The sequence below is a fragment of the Cherax quadricarinatus genome, chromosome 31 (genome assembly GCF_038502225.1).
Source record: "Cherax quadricarinatus isolate ZL_2023a chromosome 31, ASM3850222v1, whole genome shotgun sequence".
NCBI lineage: Eukaryota > Metazoa > Arthropoda > Malacostraca > Decapoda > Parastacidae > Cherax > Cherax quadricarinatus.
The window spans coordinates 29,966,818-29,985,932 of NC_091322.1; the positions used below are offsets into that span (position 1 = coordinate 29,966,818).

The window sequence follows — 19,115 nt, forward strand, 5'->3', positions numbered from 1 at the left end:
ATCAAAGTAGAATGACAAGGAAAGCATATAAATCTACAGGGGAAGGAAGGCAGGGTAGGGGTTGTCCTTGAAAGGGTTGGAGAGAGGGGGTAAAGGAGGTTTTGTGGGCGAGGGGCTTGGGCTTCCAGCAAGCGTGCATGAGCGTGTTAGGAGTGAATGGAGACGAATGGTACTTGGGACCTGACAATCTGTTGGAGTGTGAGCAGGGTAATATTTAGTGAAGGGATTCAGGGAAACCTGTTATTTTCATATAGTCGGACTTGAGTCCTGGAAATGGGAAGTACAATGCCTGCACTTTAAAGGAGGGGTTTGGGATATTGGCAGTTTGGAGGGATATGTTGTGTATCTTTATATGTACATGTATATGCTTCTAAGGTGTTGTATTCTGAGCACCTCTGCAAAAACAGTGATAATGTGTGAGTGTGGTGAAAGTGTTGAATGATGATGAAAGTATTTTCTTTTTGGGGATTTTCTTTCTTTTTTGGGTCACCATGCCTCGGTGGGAGACGGCCAACTTGTTGAGAAAAAAAAAAAAATTCAAGGAAAGTGGTCAGCGGATCTATTAGGGGTAGGGGAAGAGTCAGCTAGAGGTCAGAAACTTCCTACAATTTTCTTATTTTATCATTTAACATTTACAATTAGTCCCTAATAACTGATAAGTTTTTCCCAACAATTTTCCGTTCAGTGGTAGTCTCAAGTATGCAGTGTAAGACATTACAGTAATTTTTTTTTTTTTTTAACTTGCTGGCCATCTCTCACCAAGGCAGGGTAACCTGAACAAGAAACATTTTCACCATCATTCACACTATCATTGTCTTGCCAGAGGCTTGCAGATGTTCAGATGTCCCTCCAGACATCACATATCCCAAACCTCTCCTTTAGAGTTCAGGCACTGTACCTCCCACCTCTAGGACTCAAGTCCAGCTAACCAGTTTCCCTGAATCCCTTCACAAAATATTACCTTGCTCACACTCCAACAGCTTGTCAGGTCCCCCAAAAATATTTGTCTCCACTCTTATCTAACGCTCTCATACATGCCTGTTGTACATCCAGGCCCCTTGCACACAAAATATCCTTTACTCCCCTCCCTCCATCCTTTCCTTGGATGACCCCTACTCTGCCTTCCCTCCACTACAGGATTATGTACCTTCCAAGTCATCCTATTTTTATTCCATCCTCTCTAAATATGTACATATAATTTGCAGGATATATGTAAAAGAGTTTTGATCACTTGATTGTAACTTTCAGATGAATACAAGGGTCACAGTTTACTAGAGGCTTGTCGCCAGGCTGATGCTGCACGACTCAAGAAGTTTCTCTCACCAGATGTAGTAAATTTCAAACATCCTTATACGGGGAATACTCCACTTGTAAGTAAACTCGGATATTGCTACTATTAAAGTACAGGCTCTTCAGAATGTGATGCAAACCATGATGTGTAATTTACAGAATTTGTTAAAAGATGTTAACTGTTCTGATATTCATGCAAGGTTCATTACCACAAAGAATGTAGATAAACCTTCAGCATCTATCATTTAAAATAATGGTCTGGAAAGGGTGAGATAGAATAACAGTCTATATAAGTGACTGACTATACTGAATGGTTACAGAAAAGAGGATTTTGGCTAATAATTATTTATAGTTGCATACTTTTAGTGTAAACCAGTTATGTACATAGTGTTCTAATTTTTGTTAGCCTGTCTTATGAAAAATGTTGCATGCCTAAACAGGCCTACAAAGAAAGGGACTAGGGGAGGGGGGCCTGGAAATATTTTGGCCTCCCTGGGAATTTTCAGAAATAAGAATGTGAGGCTAAACATGCAGATAAACTTGTAAAGGAGAGAATGCATTGTCAGAATGTAAGACTGGACCACATCATTGTCATGTTCAGTACTGCTGACACAGACATGCAGTTAGTCAAACTTCATTCTTCATTTTTTAAGAGTATTAATATTTTGCTTCGCAAGTTATGGTGCAGGTTCATTGAGAACACTAAATTATATAAGGCTGTTGATACTACAAACGTTTATCCAGAAAACTTTTTTTGATCAGGAAATTCTTCTCCCACTTAAAGATAAGTAGTAATAGGGGTTATTTTGAGAGAGACCAGATAGACATTGGTGAAGGGTCCCAATATGACATTTTGCAAACTATTGTACAAGTCTGCACAAGCATTATATATTCCTAATATACAAATTGCATCAAATATCTCTGGATCAAAATAGGTAAACAGTAGACTAAAACATCTCTTGGGTAATAAAAGAGAAGCATTTACAGGAGATTAGGTAGTAGGATGGTAGACAGCAATCACCCAGGGAGGTACAACCATCCTAGCAAATGAGTGGGAAACAAAAACCTGTAATTTTTTGCACAGTGGTAGGATTGCTAGTCTTTTCTTTCTGTCTTATAAACACACAAGATAAGTACATCTTGTTATTTCTACTTACACATAGGTCACATTACATAGGCATGTACACATATATGTATACAAATCCATCTAAGTTTTCTTTTATTATTTTAATAGTTCTTGTTCTTATTTATTTCCTATCATCTCCTTGGGAAGTGGAAAAGAATTCTTCCTTCATGCTTGTCTTAAGAGGTGACCGAAACATCATTAGCAAGGGCTAGTAACTCTTTCTCCTGTAAAAATTACTAAATGGAAAAAGAAAAAGAAATTTGCTCTTTCTTTTTCGGTTTATCTTGCCTCGATGGGAAATGGCTGGAGATGGTCACCTTGTTGACCATTATGTTAAATTTAAGAGACATCAAAAAAGAAATAAGGAAAGGCAAAAGAGAATATGAAATTTAAATTGCAAGGGAATCAAAGACTAACCAAAAAGAGTTTCAGGTATATAGGCATAAGATTAAGTAAAAGATAGGACCAAATGTACCTCAGGTCGGCTTACTGTTAGTGACAAAGAAATATGTACCATTTTTAACACTACAGTGGACCCCCGCATAACGATGGCATCGCATAGCGATTTTTCCGCATAACGATTACTTTTATCGCAAAATTTTGTGCCCTCACATGTGCCGGCCGTCCCATTGTTTACCAGCCAGCCTCCGCGGTAACATCCAAGCATACACTCGGAATATTTCGTATTATTACAGTGTTTTCGGTGGTGTTTCTGGAAAATAAGTGACCATGGGCCCCAAGAAAGCTTCTAGTGCCAACCCTGTGGTAAAAAGGGTGAGAATTAGTATGGAAATTAAGAAAGATTTTGAAGGGTTTGGGGCTAACCCTGAGAAGCCTATGCCAGTTGTGGAATCCATTGTGCCTACTTCAAAGATTAAGGAAATGTGTGCAGAGTGGTTTGAACTGCAAACCTTTATAGATGAAAATCACCCTGACACAGCTGTTGCAAGCCGTGCTTGTGACTATTTCAATGACAATGTTATGGCCCATTTTAGGAAAGTCTTGAAGAAACGGGAGGTACAGAGCTCTATGGACAGATTTGTTGTGCGACAGAGGTCCAGTGACTCTGAAGCTGGTCCTAGTGGCATTAAAAGAAGAAGGGAAGTAACCCCAGAAAAGGACTTGCTACCTCAAGTCCTAATGGAAGGGGATTCCCCTTCTAAACAGTAAGAAGATAATGCTCTCCCCTCCTCCCATCCCATCAATCATCACCAGATCTTCAATAAAAGTAAGTGTCATGTAATTGTGCATGCCTTTTTCAGTTTGTGTGTATTAAAATTAACATTTCATGTGGTAAAAAAAAATTTTTTTCATACTTTTGGGCGTCTTGCACGGATTAATTTTATTTCCATTATTTCTTATGGGGAAAATTAATTCGCATAACGATTATTTCGCATAACGATGAGCCCTCTTGCACGGATTAAAATCGTTAACCGGGGGTCCACTGTACTTTCCTCTCTATTTACATAAGAGAATACAAATAAAATTCCAGAATTTAATAATTATATAGGTCAGGATGAATATAAAGTGTAGAAGATCAAAGTCACTAGCAATGTCGTCTTCAGATAATTACAGTAGATAGATTGAAACCCAACAAGATACCGAACCCTATTTTCAAGGGCTCAGTAACTTGTTTGATCCTAAAAGAATGCAAGGAGTAACTTACCAAACCATTAGCTAGTCTCTTCAACAGATCAATTCAAATGGGTATTGTACTGGATAAGTTGAAGATGAAAGTGTGCTCAGTTGCAAAGTGGGAAATAGGTTCTCAGTTTCAAATTATAGTCTGATCAGTCTAACATCAGTTGTGGGAATATTGATGGAATCAACATTTGTGGATGCATTTCATTGCCACCATAAAGGTATAATTTAAGTAATGAATAGCAGCAGTTTTACAATGGGGCCTCTTGCCTTAAGAATTTTCTTATATTTTACTTAGGCACTTGAAGTGGTGAACCATGATAAAGAATATGATATTGTGTATATGGATTTCATTAAATCCTTTAATAGAGTTCCACACAGATGAGAGATAAAGAAAGTAGTGGCATACAGTACAAGAGCAATTTTCTCTTGAGCTGAGGCATGGTTGGGTGATGGGCAATAGAGAGTTTACATAAATAGGGAGAAATCAGAATGGGGTTAGTACTATAAGCCTTGTTGTTGTTTGCCCCCCCCCCCCCCTCTCTGTCCTCTGATCCTAGTTGCAGGCCTGTATCCAGTGCATTTTAAAACTTATTTACCTGTTCCATTATTTTTGAAACATTGGTTTATGCATTGTGCATGTATTGTTTCTGTGAAACATGAAGTAAGTGGCAAGTAAATTATACATAAATAACTTGCACATGGAAGACTGGTAAATTATATCAAGAGAGGTGTGTCAGTTGGAAAATTAAAGCAATTTATTTGGAACAATTGAAGGTAGCCTCTTTTATATATATATATATATATATATTCTAGGTAGTAGGTTGGTAGACAGCAACCGCCCAGGGAGGTACTACCGTCCTGCCAAGTGAGTGTAAAACTGAAGCCTGTAATTGTTTTACACGATGGTAAGATTGCTGGTGTCTTTTTTTATCTGTCTCATACACATGCAAGATTTCAGGTATGTCTTGCTACTTCTACTTACACTTAGGTCACACTACACATACATGTACAAGCATATATATACACACCCCTTTGGGTTTTCTTCTATTTTCTTTCTAGTTCTTGTTCTTGTTTATTTCCTCTTACCTCCATGGGGAAGTGGAACAGAATTCTTCCTCCGTAAGCCATGCGTGTTGTAAGAGGCGACTAAAATGCCGGGAGCAAGGAGCTAGTAACCTCTTCTCCCGTATATATTACTAAATGTAAAAGGAGAAACTTTCGTTTTTCCTTTTGGGCCACCCCGCCTCGGTGGGATACGGCCGGTGTGTTGAAAGAAAGATATATATATATATATATATGTATATATTATATATATATATATATATATATATATAGATCTATATATATATATATATATATATATATATATATATATTATATATATATATATATATTATATATATATATATGTATATATATATATATATATATATATATATATATATATATATATATATATATATATATATATATATATATATATATATAAATTCTCCATGGGAAAGTGGAACAGAATTCTTCCTCCGTAAGCCATGCGTGTTGTAAGAGGCGACTAAAATGCCGGGAGCAAGGGGCTAGTAACCTCTTCTCCTGTATATATTACTAAATGTAAAAGGAGAAACTTTTGTTTTTCCTTTTGGGCCACCCCACCTCGGTGGGATACGGCTGGTGTGTTGAAAGAAAGATATATAAAAATATAATGCAACAGCAGCAAACAGAGTGAGATTTTTAGTTGTCTGGGCTTGATTTGTGAGAGAAACTTGATGGATAAATTATTGGGATGTTTTTAAATGATTTATCATTGCTGGTATAGTTCTTACTGTCCATAAAGTTACTATTATATTACAAGGATGTTTATTTATCATAAATTTCAATGTTATATTTCTTGTGTGACAAATTAAAGGCTGTCTTTATGATAATACACTTTTCTTTCAGCATTGCGCAGTTGGATCCACTGGAGGCAAACGTCGGAGTGTAGTGGAAGCCCTTCTGCGGAAGGGTGCCCCATTGCAAGAAAAAAATAAGGAATTCCTCACACCACTCCACCTGTCTGCTGATAAAGGACACTATGAAATTATGGAGCTGTTGCTTAAACATGGTTCAAAAGTTAATGCTTTGGATGGCCTTGGTCAAACAGGTAAATCATAGGGTTGTTTTTATCATATCCGCCATCTCCCACCAAAGTATGGCGACCCAAAAATAGCAATAGTCATCATCATTCATTCAATAGTTGTCTTGCCAGATATGCACAGACACATCCTCCACCATTCCTTCAGAGTGCAGATACTGTCCTTCCACCTTCAAGAAGCAACTTCAAACTAACAGGCTCCCTAAATTCCTTCATAAATGTTACTTCGGTCACACTCCAACAGCAAGTAAAATTCCTATGCTTTCCTACTTTTAACACGTTAGCACATGCCTGCTGGATGTTCAGGGCCTTGACACTTAAGAACCTTCACATCCTCTCTCCTACCCTTCCTGGGATGATCACTTTCTCACCTTTCTTCTTCCATAGATTTATACACCTTAGTCATCTGCTTCATCCTCTCTAAATGCCCAAACCAATTCATCAATCCTTCTCTGCCCTTTGAATAATTCCTTTAGTAGCCCATCATCATCTCTCCAAATTCCTTGCATAACATTCACACCGCACATTGCTTTAACCAACCCTTTCAGGGTTTCCGACGTCCTAGTACGGCTTACGCACCAGGGTTATTGACATACTAGTACGCCTAAATTCTAGCGCCTTCAAATCTAGCGAGAGCAAGCTGGTAGGCCTACATATGAAAGAATGGGTCTATGTAGTCAATGTGCACAATATAAAAAAAATCCTGCAGCACACAGTACATAATGACAAAAAAAACTTTGTGTTTTTGGTTTAAAACAGCGACTTTGCACTGTATTTTCGTATGGTATTTATGGTTGTATTCTAGTTTTCCTGGTCTCATTTTATAGAATGGAAGACATATTACAGAAATTGAGATGATTTTGATTGGTTTCACAATGAAAAGTACCTTCAAATTGAGCTCAAAATAGCAGAAATGTTTGATTTTTGCCAAAGTTCAAAAGTAAGCAAATCATGCCACACGTCTAATACACATCAACTGGTGAGTCTAATATTCTTTCACAAGTGCGCTGATATTATTTATACCATTTCTACACAAATGCAGTAGTCTGCATAACAGTAAACCTTCTATTTTTTTTTTTTGCGAGAATAGAAATTCAAAGTGGAAAGCAAAAGAAATGTAAAAGGGGCCTGGGGACATGACTAATGAACAGAGGAAATGTTATTTTAGTGCCAGGAATGTCTGTCTTGTTTATTCTGGACCCTATTTGGAAATTGGCATCTTTTGAAATTTGTGTGAAATTGGCAAAATTGCTAATTTCTGACCACTTTATTGGATAGTTTAGATCGGTAAATGGGTGGTTTCTTGTACTCATTCAATAGAAAAAATGTAGTTCTAGCAAAATAGTTTTGATTTTTGTCAACTAGTACACTGGAATTGGCCGAAAATAGGGCTCAAAGTGGGCAAAATCGCCAATGTGTAAATATTGTTGAGACTGCTAACTTCGCAAGAGCATAATTCCATAAGTTTTCCATCAAATTTTGTGCTTTTGGTGTCATTATGATCAGGAAAAGATTTTCTTTGTTTTCATAAGATTTTTTTTTTTTTTTCTGAAAAATTTTCGAACCTGAGAACAAGTTTAGGAGAGGACCTCTCGACCCTGAAAGGGTTAAACATAACAGCTTCACAGCCTCTGGCATCGTTCTTGCTGCAACATTGAAAGCTTCACACATATTGACTGCCTTCTAGTTAATTAGGTGGTTTATTTGTTTTGAACCAATTCTTTAGATATATGTGCAACTAACCCTTTCAGGGTCCAAAGGTCAAATTTCAAAGTGCGCACCAGTGTTCAAGAATTTTAAAAAAATAATTGTTATTTTTTATTATGAAATGGTAGAGAATCTTTTTCTGAAGGTAATAAAACATAAAGTATGAAATTTGATGGAAAATTTATGAAATTATGCTCTCGTGAATTTTGATGTGTCAGTGATATTTACGCATCGGCGATTTTGCTGACTTTGACTCTCATTTTAGGCCAATTATATTACTCCAGTCGACCAAATCCTAGCTATTTCACTAATAATACTTCTATTCTATCGATTGAGCACAAGAAATTGCCAAGTCAACTGTTTCAACTACAAAATAAAGTGATCGGAAATTGGTAATTTGGCTAATTTAATGCAAAATTCAAAATATTCCAATTTCAAAATAGGGTCCAGAATAAACAATGCAGGCATTCCTGGAACTAAACTAACATTTCCTCTGTTCATTAGTTACATTTTCAGGCTTTACAAATGAATTTCATTTTGATTTTTTATACACATAATGAATTTTTATTCAAACCAAAAAATAGAAGATTTACTGTTATGCAATACTGTAATAACTGTATAAATAATATCACCACATTTGTGAACATATATTAGACCCACCAGCTGGCGTGTATTAGACGTGTGGGATCATTTGTTTACTCTTGAACATCAGCAAAAATTTAACATTTCTGCTATTTTGAGCTCAGTTTCAACTCATTTCCATTACTAAAACCAATCAAAATCGCCTCTATTTCTGTAATATATCTTCCATTCTATTCAATGAGACCAAGAAATCCCAAATACAACTATAAAAAACACACGAAAAAACACTGCAAAGTCGCTGTTTTAATCGAAAATTACGGTCTCAGTTTTTTTTTCTCTCATTATGCACTGTGTGCTGCAGGATTTGTTTTATGTGGTGCACACATACCACATAGATGTATTCTCTCATATCTAGGCCCAAATTTACCACTCACAGTTTATCAGAGTGAGCTGAGCTCATGGCATAGATCTATGGTTTGGACCCTCAACGTATAGCCGTAGATCTACGGCACGGACCCTCAAAGGGCTAAAGGTGCACATATATCTGAAATGGTTAGCTTTTAAATGTAAGTATATAATTTTTACTGTGTTATCCACATACAAAATAATATATATACTGTAATACCTAGTTAACAAATTACGCAAATTAGGGAGGAAGTTCAAATGGTTACAGTTCTGTAACTTTTTTTCAGCTCTTCATCGATGTGGTAAAGAGGGGGATGTACAAGCATGCCGTGTTCTTCTGCAGTTTGGCATTGATCCAACCATTATTTCACTCCAGGGTTATACTGCCACTCAAGTTGCCACAGATCCTGTCCAGCGATTACTACATGGTTTGGGTTTTTTCTTGAGTACTGTAAATTTAACAAAAATATAATGTGACGTGAAATTCAGATTCATTATTTTTTAGATCTTTTTTATGTATTTCACATTTTATAATAATTTAATTTTGAGTAAACACCTTCAGAAGATCCTCCAGGACCTGGTGTAGACAGTGAGCAGCAGCTTTTAGAGGCATCGAAATCTGGAGATATAGAGTGTGTGCGTCGTATCCTCACCTCTCAGCCACACCTAGTGAATGTTCGAGATCTGGATGGTCGCCACTCGACGCCCTTACATTTTGCTGCTGGTTATAACCGTGTACCCATTGTGGAATATCTGCTTCAGCATGGAGCTGATGTACATGCTAAAGATAAAGGGTAAGTCTGAAACTAGGTATGTTTGTCACTCATTTAGTGTTTACGGACAGTAATTTGTCTGTTTGTATTGTTGCATTAGGGAACAGTTTAATTTAGGAAGAACTTATCCTTTGCTTAGTGACATCTTGTAGTGGCATGCACCACATACTCTAATTTCTTTATTTATTATTCTATGCATAGTATTGACAACAACAACGACACAAACATTGCATTGCCACTGTCTTCACTTCCTCCTCTCTCCACCATTCAAAAATTATGCATTACACCCATGTTAAAGTGTAGTTGCCACTGTACACTTGTACCTTTTATCCTTTTTTGCATTCATTGAAAAACTTTTAATTCCAGACTCCATAACACTCCAACTACCTACTTTGCTCTTCCAAATATCTAAATACAATACATTCACTTCCTTCATTCACCCTTCATTGGGGTTATCCCACGGTCACTAAAAACAACAAATATAGCCCCACTCCACAAAAGTGGCAGTAAAGCAATTGCCATGATTTACAGACTGATAGCACTAACATCCCACATCATAATCTTGAAAGAGTTCTAAGCAGCAAGATTGCCAACTACTTGGATACCCATCGGTTGCACAACCCAGGGCAACATGTGTTTAGAGCAGGTTGCTCCTGCCTCTCACAACCACTGGTTTACTTTGACATAGTCTTGGATGCACCGGAGGACAAACAAAATGCAGAGGTAGTATACACAGACTTTGGGAAAGCCTTCAACAAGTGTGTTCATGATGTAAGAGCACACAAAATGCATGATAAAGGAATAACAGGAAAAGTTGGTAGATGGATCTATAATTTCTTGACAAACAGAACACAGATTAATAGTAAACAGAGCAGAATCAGAGGTGGCTATGGTGAAAAGTTCTGTTTCACAAGGTACAGTACTTGCTTCCATCCTTTTCTTCATCCTCATATCTGACATAAACAGAGCTGAAAGTCACAGCACTGTGTTCTCCTTTGCTGATTAAAACCAGAATTTGCATGAAAGTGTCATTTATGGAGGACACTGCAAATCCCCAAGCAGACATTAACCAGGTCTTTAAATTGCCATCAGAAAATAATAAGTTCAACAAAGACAAATTTCAGTTACTCGACTATGGAAAACTTGATGAAATAAAAACCGGATTGGAGTGTGAAACGAATTCCAACCACACAGTAGAGTGAAAAACTAATGTGAAGGACCTGGGGATGGTAATGTGAGAGAATCTCACTTTCAAAGATCACATCAATGTATCTACCACATCATCTTGGAAAATGATAAGATGTATAATGATAATCTTCAAAACTAGGGGTGCCAAGCTAATGATGATGCTCTACAAATTGCTTGTACTCTCTAGGTTGGAATATTGCTGTACTCTAACAGTCCCTTTCAAGGCAGGCAAAAATTGCATACCTGGAAAATTTACAGAGCACTTACACTGTATGTATAAGTACAATAAAGCACCTAAATTACTGGGAATGGCTGAAGTCTCTTGACCTGTATTCCATGGAATGTCGGCGAGAAAGATACACGATGATATACATGTGGAAAATCCTAGAGGGACTATTACCCAATCTGCAGACGGAAATCACTCCCTGTGAAAGCGAAAGACTCAGCAGGCAGTGCAACATCCCCCCAAATGATAAAAATGCTAAGAGACAATAAGTGTCAGGATCCCAAGACTGTTCAACTGCCTCCCAGCATACATAAGGGGGATTACCAACAGACCCCTGGCTGTCTTCAAGAGGGAGCTAGACAGACACCTAAAGTCAGTACCTGATTATCCAGGTTGTTATTCGTATGTCAGTTTGTGTTCAGCCAGCAGTAGCTGCCAGGTTGAGCAGGCCCTGATCCACCGTGAGGCCTGGTCACGGACTAGGCTGCAGGGGCATTGACCCTCGGAACACCCTCCAGGTACACTCCAGGTATAGTCTTTCCCTCCATCCTGCATGTACATATTCACATATGTTCTTGCTCCCAAGACTTTATTCTTTGATGTCAGCAGAAATGAATGACTAAATTACACTGTTGGCATCATTGGTAGACATACCCCCTAGGGAGTCATTATTTTAACCAAAATTTCTGATTTGTTGCCAAGTGTGTGTAGTAATTATATAATGGCTTTTCATCTTGAACTGTAATTAAAATAATTTTTTTTCAACACATCAGCCGTCTCCCACCAAGGCAGGTTGACCAAAAAAGAAAGAAACACTTTCACCAGCATTCACACAATATCACTGTCTTTGCAGAGGTGCCTAGATATGACAGTTCAGATGTCACTCTAAGCAGCCAATATCCCAAATCCCTTTTTTTAAAGTGCAGGCATTGTACTTCCCACCTCCAGGACTCAAGTCCGGCTAACTGGCTCACCTGAATCCCTTTACATAATATTACCCTTCTCACACTGCAACAGCTCATCTGGTACCAAAAGCCATTCGTTTCCATTCACTCCTATCTAACATGCTCACACATGCCTGTTTCATGTCTAGGCCCCTTGCACACAAAACCCCCCTCCATCCTTTCCTAGGATGACCCCTACCCCTTCTCCCCTCCACTGCAGATTTATACATCCTCCAATTCAACCTATTTTGCTCTATCCTCTCTAAATGACCAAACCTCCTCAATAATCAATCTTTAGCCCCTCTGAATAATACCTTTAGTAACTCCACACCTAATTTCTACACTACGAATTCTCTGCATAATATTTACATCACACATTGCCCTTAGACTCGACATCTCCACTGCTTCCAGCCTGTTTCTCGATGCAGCATTCACAACCCATGCTTCACACCCATATAAGAATGTTGGTACCACTATACTCTTGTTCATTCCCATCTTTGCCTCCATGGACAATGTTTGTTTTGTCTCCACAGATACCTCAATGTACCACTTACCTTTTTTCCTTCATCATTTCTATGGTTATCCTCGTCCTTCATAAACCTGTCTGCTGACAATCTTCTCCCAAATATCTGAACATATTCATTTCTTCCATACTCCCTCCCTCCAATGTGATACCCAATTTTTCTTTACCTAACTCGTTTGATACCCTCATCACCTTGCTCTTATCTATATTCACTTTCAGCTTTCTTTACACACCACTAACCTTTGGAATTTCTCTTTAGAATCTCCCAAAAGCACAGTATCATTGGCAAAAGGAAACTGTGTCAGGTAGGTGATCTTGGTTGCCAGTATGACATTTTTCAGAGCATAGTTCTAGCTGCCCAGACAACTTTTGTTCCAAGTAGGGAAATTAGATCTAACAAAAATGATCCCAAATGGATGAACAATAGATTAAAACATTTCATTGGTCAAAAGGGAGGCATATATACACGTATCAAACGAGGGGATGGGCAGTTAAGAAATCAATATACTATTCAATTAAAGAGATAAAAAAAGGAATAAGAAAAGAAAAAGGGATTGTGAGGCTATGGTCGCAAGGGATTCGAAGACTAACCCAAAAGAGTTCTTTCAAGTATGCAGAAGTAAGATTAGGGACAAGATAGGCCCACTTAACCCTTTGACTGTTTCGGTCATATATACGTACAGTGGACCCCCGCATAACGATGGCATCACATAGCGATTTTTCCGCATACCGCTTACTTTTATCGCAAAATTTTTGCCGCGCATACCGATTAAAAACCCGCTCACCGATTTTCGTCCGAGACGCGTCCAATGTGCCCTCACATGTGCCGCCCGTCCCATTGTTTACCAGCCAGCCTCCGCGGTAACATCCAAGCATACACTCGGAATATTTCGTATTATTACAGTGTTTTCGGTGCTGTTTCTGGAAAATAAGTGACCATGGGCCCCAAGAAAGCTTCTAGTGCCAACCCTGTGGTAAAAAGGGTGAGAATTAGTATGGAAATTAAGAAAGATTTTGAAGGGTTTGGGGCTAACCCTGAGAAGCCTATGCCAGTTGTGGAATCCATTGTGCCTACTTCAAAGATTAAGGAAATGTGTGCACAGTGGGTTGAACTGCAAACCTTTATAGATGAAAATCACCCTGACACAGCTGTTGCAAGCCGTGCTGGTGACTATTTCAATGACAATGTTGTGGCCCATTTTAGACAAATCGTAAAGGAACGGGAGGTACAGAGCTCTATGGACAGATTTGTTGTGCGACAGAGGTCCAGTGACTCTCAAGCTGGTCCTAGTGGCATTAAAAGAAGAAGGGAAGTAACCCCGGAAAAGGACTTGCTACCTCAAGTCGTAATGGAAGGGGATTCCCCTTCTAAACAGTAAGAAGATAATGCTCTCCCCTCCTCCCATCCCATCAATCATCACCAGATCTTCAATAAAAGTAAGTGTCATGTAATTGTGCATGCCTTTTTCAGTTTGTGTGTATTAAAATTAACATTTCATGTGGTAAAAAAAAATTTTTTTCATACTTTTGGGCGTCTTGCACGGATTAATTTTATTTCCATTATTTCTTATGGGGAAAATTCATTCGCATAACGATTATTTCGCATAACAATTATCCCTCTTGCACGGATTAAAATCGTTAACCGGGGGTCCACTGTATATGTCTTACGAGCCAGTGTGTTTGACATATATAATATTACTCGAAAATTCTAGTGGCTTCAAATCAAGCCACTAGTAGCTGGTAGGCCCACATGTGAGAGAATGGGTCTGCATGGGTAATGTGTACTGTATAAAATAAGTCCTACAGCACGCAGTGCATAATGAGAAAAAAAAAACTCCGACCGTGCTTTTGGATTAAAACGCTGACTTTGAGGTGTATTTTTGTATAGTATTTATGGTTGTATTCTCATTTTCTTGGTCTCATTTGATAGAATGGAAAAAATTACAGAAATAGAGATATTTTGATTGGTTTTATTATGAAAAGGACCTTGAAATGGAGCTCAAAGTAGGGGAAATGTTTGATTTTTGCTGACATTTAAAAGTAAACAAATGACATCATTGTCCAATGAATGTCCAACTAGCCATTATAATATGCATCATGATTGGGTTGACATTATTTATACAATTACAGTGGACCCCCGGTTAATGATATTTTTTCACTCCAGAAGTATGTTCAGGTGCTAGTACTGACCGAATTTGTTCCCATAAGGAATATTGTGAAGTACATTAGTCCATTTCAGACCCGCAAATATACACGTACAAACGCACTTACATAAATACACTTACATAATTGGTCGCATTCGGAGGTGATCGTTATGCGGGGGTCCACTGTATTACAATGTTGCAGTAGTCTGCATAACAGTAAATCTTCTATTTTTTTGAGTAAAAATTCAAAATAGAAAGCAAAAGTAATATCAGAAGGGCCTGGAGATGTGACTGATGAACAAGGAAAATGTTATTTTAGAGCCAGGAATGTCTACATGTTCTTTCTGGACCTTATTTTGAAATTGGCATATTTTTTAATTTGTGTGAAATTGGCCAAATTACCAATTTCTGACCACTTTATTGGGTAGTTGAAATCGGTAAATGGACAGTTTCTTGTAGTCAGTCAATAGAACAAATGGAGTTATAAAGAAATAGCTGAGTTTGGTTGACTGAAACACTGGAATTAGCCAAAAATAGGGCTCAAACTCAAAGTGGGCGAAATCGCCAATTCGTAAATATCGCCGAGGTCGCTAACTTCACAAGACCGTAATTCCATAAGTTTTCCCTCAGATTTTGTACTTTTGGTGTCATTACCACTGGGAAAAAATCTCTTATCATTTCATGAGAATTTTTTTTTTTTTTTTTTTTTTCCAAATATTTTGTGACACCAGGAGACACCTCAGGATTTGGGGTCGCAACAGTCACAGGGTCAAGAGTAACTCAGGTCAGATCACTGACAGTGATAAGGATATGTGTGAAATTTTTAATACTTACTTCCTCTCAGTTTTTACTAGGGAAAATACAGTGGACTCCCGACATTCGATGGCATCGACATTCGATAAGTCCGACATTCGATACATTTTAATGCAAAAATTTCGCCTCGACTTTCGATGGAAAACCCGACATTCGATATGATTTGTACAAGACGTGTCCATGTGTGGCCTGAACTGCCTCGTGTGTGCCAGTGTTTACAAGCCAGCAAGTGTGCGCGCATCTAAGGATACATTCCATATTATCCATATTATCACTGTTTTTGGTGCTTGTTTCTGCAAAATAAGTAACCATGGGCCCCAAGAAAGCTTCTAGTGCCAACCCTTCGAGAAAAAAGGTGCTAATGACTATTGAAATGAAGAAAGAGATAATTGCAAAGTATGAAAGTGGAGTGCATGGTGATTTGGTAAAGAAATTGCCTGCAACTAGTGGTGATGTGAGTGAATTTAAGGCCAGCAAGGGTTGGTTTGAAAGATTTAAGAATCGTAGTGGCATATACAGTGTGGTAAGGCATGGTGAGGCTGCCAGTTCAAGTCCTAATGGAAGGGGATTCCCCTTCTAAACATTAAACACCATCCACACTCTCCCCTCCTCCCATCCCATCAATCATCACCAGATCTTCATTAAAGGCAAGTGTCAATTATTCTATTGTTATTAATCTATTGTTATTGTTGTTATTGTAATTATTCTATTGCATTAAACTTAATATTTCATGTGGTAAAATTTTTTTTCATACTTTTGGGTGTCTTGCACGGATTAATTTGATTTCCATTATTTCTTATGGGGAAAATTAATTCGACTTTCGATATTTTCGACATTCGATGAGCTCTCAGGAACGGATTAATATCGAATGTCGGGGGTCCACTGTACTAGCGAAATTCCAGAAATAATAGATTATGTAGAACATGATGATGAACTATGCACAATTAGGGGTAACTAGAGATATGGTCCTCATACAAATAGAGAAATTAAAACCTAACAGATCTCCAGGCCCTGATGAACTGTTTGCAAGAATTTAAAGGAACTTAGCATACCTTTGGCTAATCTTTTCAACATATCACCACAAACTGGCATAGTGACTGATAGTGGAAAAGGGCAAATGTAATACCTATTTACAAGGCAAGTGACAGGTCCTTAGCTTCAAACTATAGACCAATAAGCCTTACCTCCTAGTGGGAAAATTTATGGAATCAATAATTGCCGAAACAATTCGTAGCCATCTCGATAGGCACAAACTAATTAATGAATCTCAACAAGGTTTTACAAAGGGGCGTTCCTGTCTTACGAATTTACTAACTTTTTTCAGTCCTATTAGGACTGAAGAAGCCACTTGTGGCGAAACGTCTCCTCTAATAAATGTCCTGAACTGTACATAAGTGTCTTTTTCCACATCTTGTCGGTATCACCATACCATTTCCTCAAAGTTCTAAATGTTGGACAGGAAAATAACCATGCCACATATAAACTAAATAATGTAGATCTTAATACTACTGATTGCAAAAAGGATTTAGGAGTTCTGGTTAGCAGTAATCTAAAACCAAGACTACAGCACATTAGTGTTTGCAATAAAGCTAACAGAATCCTTGGCTTCATATCTAGAAGTATAAATAATAGAAGTCCTCAGGTTGTTCTTTAACTATATATATCCTTGGTTAGGCTTCATTTAGATTATGCTACACAGTTCTGGTCACCATATTACAGAATGGATATAAATGCACTGGAAAATGTACAGAGGAGGATGACAAAGTTGATCCCATGTATCAGAAATCTTCTCTATGAGGATAGACTGAGGACCCTGAATCTGCTGTTTTGAAAGGCGTAGAATTAGGGGGGATACGATCGAGGTGTATAAATGGAAAACAGGAATAAATAATGGGACGTAAATAGCGTGCTGAAAATATCCAGCCAAGACAGGACTCGCAGCAATGATTTAAGTTGGAAAAATTCAGATTCATGAAGGATATAGGAAAGCACTGGTTTGGTAATAGAGTTGTGGATGAGTGGAACAAACTCCCGACTACCGCTATAGAGGCTAAAATGTTGTGTAGTTTTAAAAATAGGTTAGATTAATACATGAGTGGGTGTGGGTGCATGTGAGTTGGACCTGACTAGCTTGTGCTACTAGGTCTGATGCCATGCTCCTTCCTTAAGTGGAAGTGACCTGACTAGGTGGGTCATTGGGCTAAGCCGGAGGGTGACATGGACCTACTTTGCATGGGTCAGTAGGCCTGCTTAAGTGTTCCTTCTTTCTTATGTTCTTAACTCCATTTTGTATTTGATTCCCCATAATTTAATCCTACCCCTCTCCCCAACACCCTGGCATTTACTTCTTTTACAACCCAATCTATAAATATGTTAAACAACAATGGTGGCATTACACATCCCTCTCTATGGTCTACTTTTACTGGAAGGTAATCTCCCTCTCTCCTACACACCCTAACCTGAGCATCACTATCCTCATAAAAACTCTTACAGCATTTAGTAACTTACTACCTAACAAGGAACATCATAGGTAAACCACAGTATGGGGGGGGGCTTGAACTCACAGCAAGTGAATCATAAAACTTCAGGGAAGTACATAAGCCACTGGGCCAGCTGGCTTTTCTTCTTTTTATTTTTAGTAAGCTGTATAAGAAAATGGTTACTAGCCTATTGCTCCCAGCATTTTAGTTGATTATATGATTATATATTTTGAACTTACTTCACATTAAATTTTTTTATTTGTTTAAAATCAGTGTTACAGTGTTCATTAATTTGTTTTCCCAGTGGTCTTGTGCCCTTACATAATGCATGTTCGTACGGTCACTACGAGGTCACTGAGCTGCTGGTACGTCATGGGGCCAGTGTTAATGTTGCTGATCTCTGGAAGTTTACACCTCTCCATGAAGCTGCTGCCAAAGGCAAATATGATATTGTTAAATTATTACTGAAGGTAAAGAAATTTTAAGACATACATTTTAATGAATGAATTAATAATTGTTTTTAACTCATTGGCCATCTCCCACCAAGGTAGGGTGACCTGCAAGAAGAACAATGCCTGCTCTCTAAAGGAGGATTAGGGATATTTGCTATTTGGAGGGATATCTGAACTGCTGTATCTGCATGTCTCTGGCTAGACAGTGAGAGTGTAAATGATGGTGAAAGTTTTTTTTTTATTTTTAGGTTACTCATCTGGGTTTTCCTCTATTTTCTTTATAGTTCTTGTTCTTTTTTATTTCCTCTTATTTTCATGGGGAAATGGAAAAGAATTCTTCCTCTGTAAGCCATGCATGTCATAAGAGGCAACTGACATGCTGGGAGCAAGGGGTTAGTAACACCTGCTCCTGTATAAATTACTAAATGTAAAAAGAAAAACTTTTGTTTTTCATTTTAGGTCATCCTGCCTCAGTGAGATACATCTAAAGAAAAATTGGATATCAGATTGGTGGAGGGAGTATGGAAGAAGTGAATGTGTTCAGATATTTGGGAGTAGACTTGTTGATGGATGGGTATATGAAGGATGAGGTAAACCATAGAAGTAATGAAGGAAAAAAGGTGAGTGGTGCATTGAGGTGTCTGTGGAGACAAAGAACATTATCCATGGAGGCAAAGAAGAGAATGTACG

At 38.0% G+C, this 19,115-nt stretch overlaps 1 protein-coding gene across 3 annotated transcripts in view; it reads left to right on the forward strand.

Moving 5' to 3' along the window:
- Tnks (tankyrase) overlaps positions 1-19,115 on the forward strand; it is a 102,546-nt gene that overhangs the window by 22,253 nt on the left and 61,178 nt on the right. For 2 of the 3 annotated variants that reach the window (XM_053788345.2, XM_053788358.2), the window contains exons 7-11: positions 1,249-1,370; positions 5,996-6,197; positions 9,170-9,310; positions 9,445-9,676; positions 18,278-18,443. In XM_053788345.2, coding sequence (XP_053644320.1) covers positions 1,249-1,370; positions 5,996-6,197; positions 9,170-9,310; positions 9,445-9,676; positions 18,278-18,443 — 863 coding nt within the window. The remainder of the gene's footprint in view (positions 1-1,248; positions 1,371-5,995; positions 6,198-9,169; positions 9,311-9,444; positions 9,677-18,277; positions 18,444-19,115) is intronic. The other variant, XM_053788352.2, reaches the window with a different exon arrangement.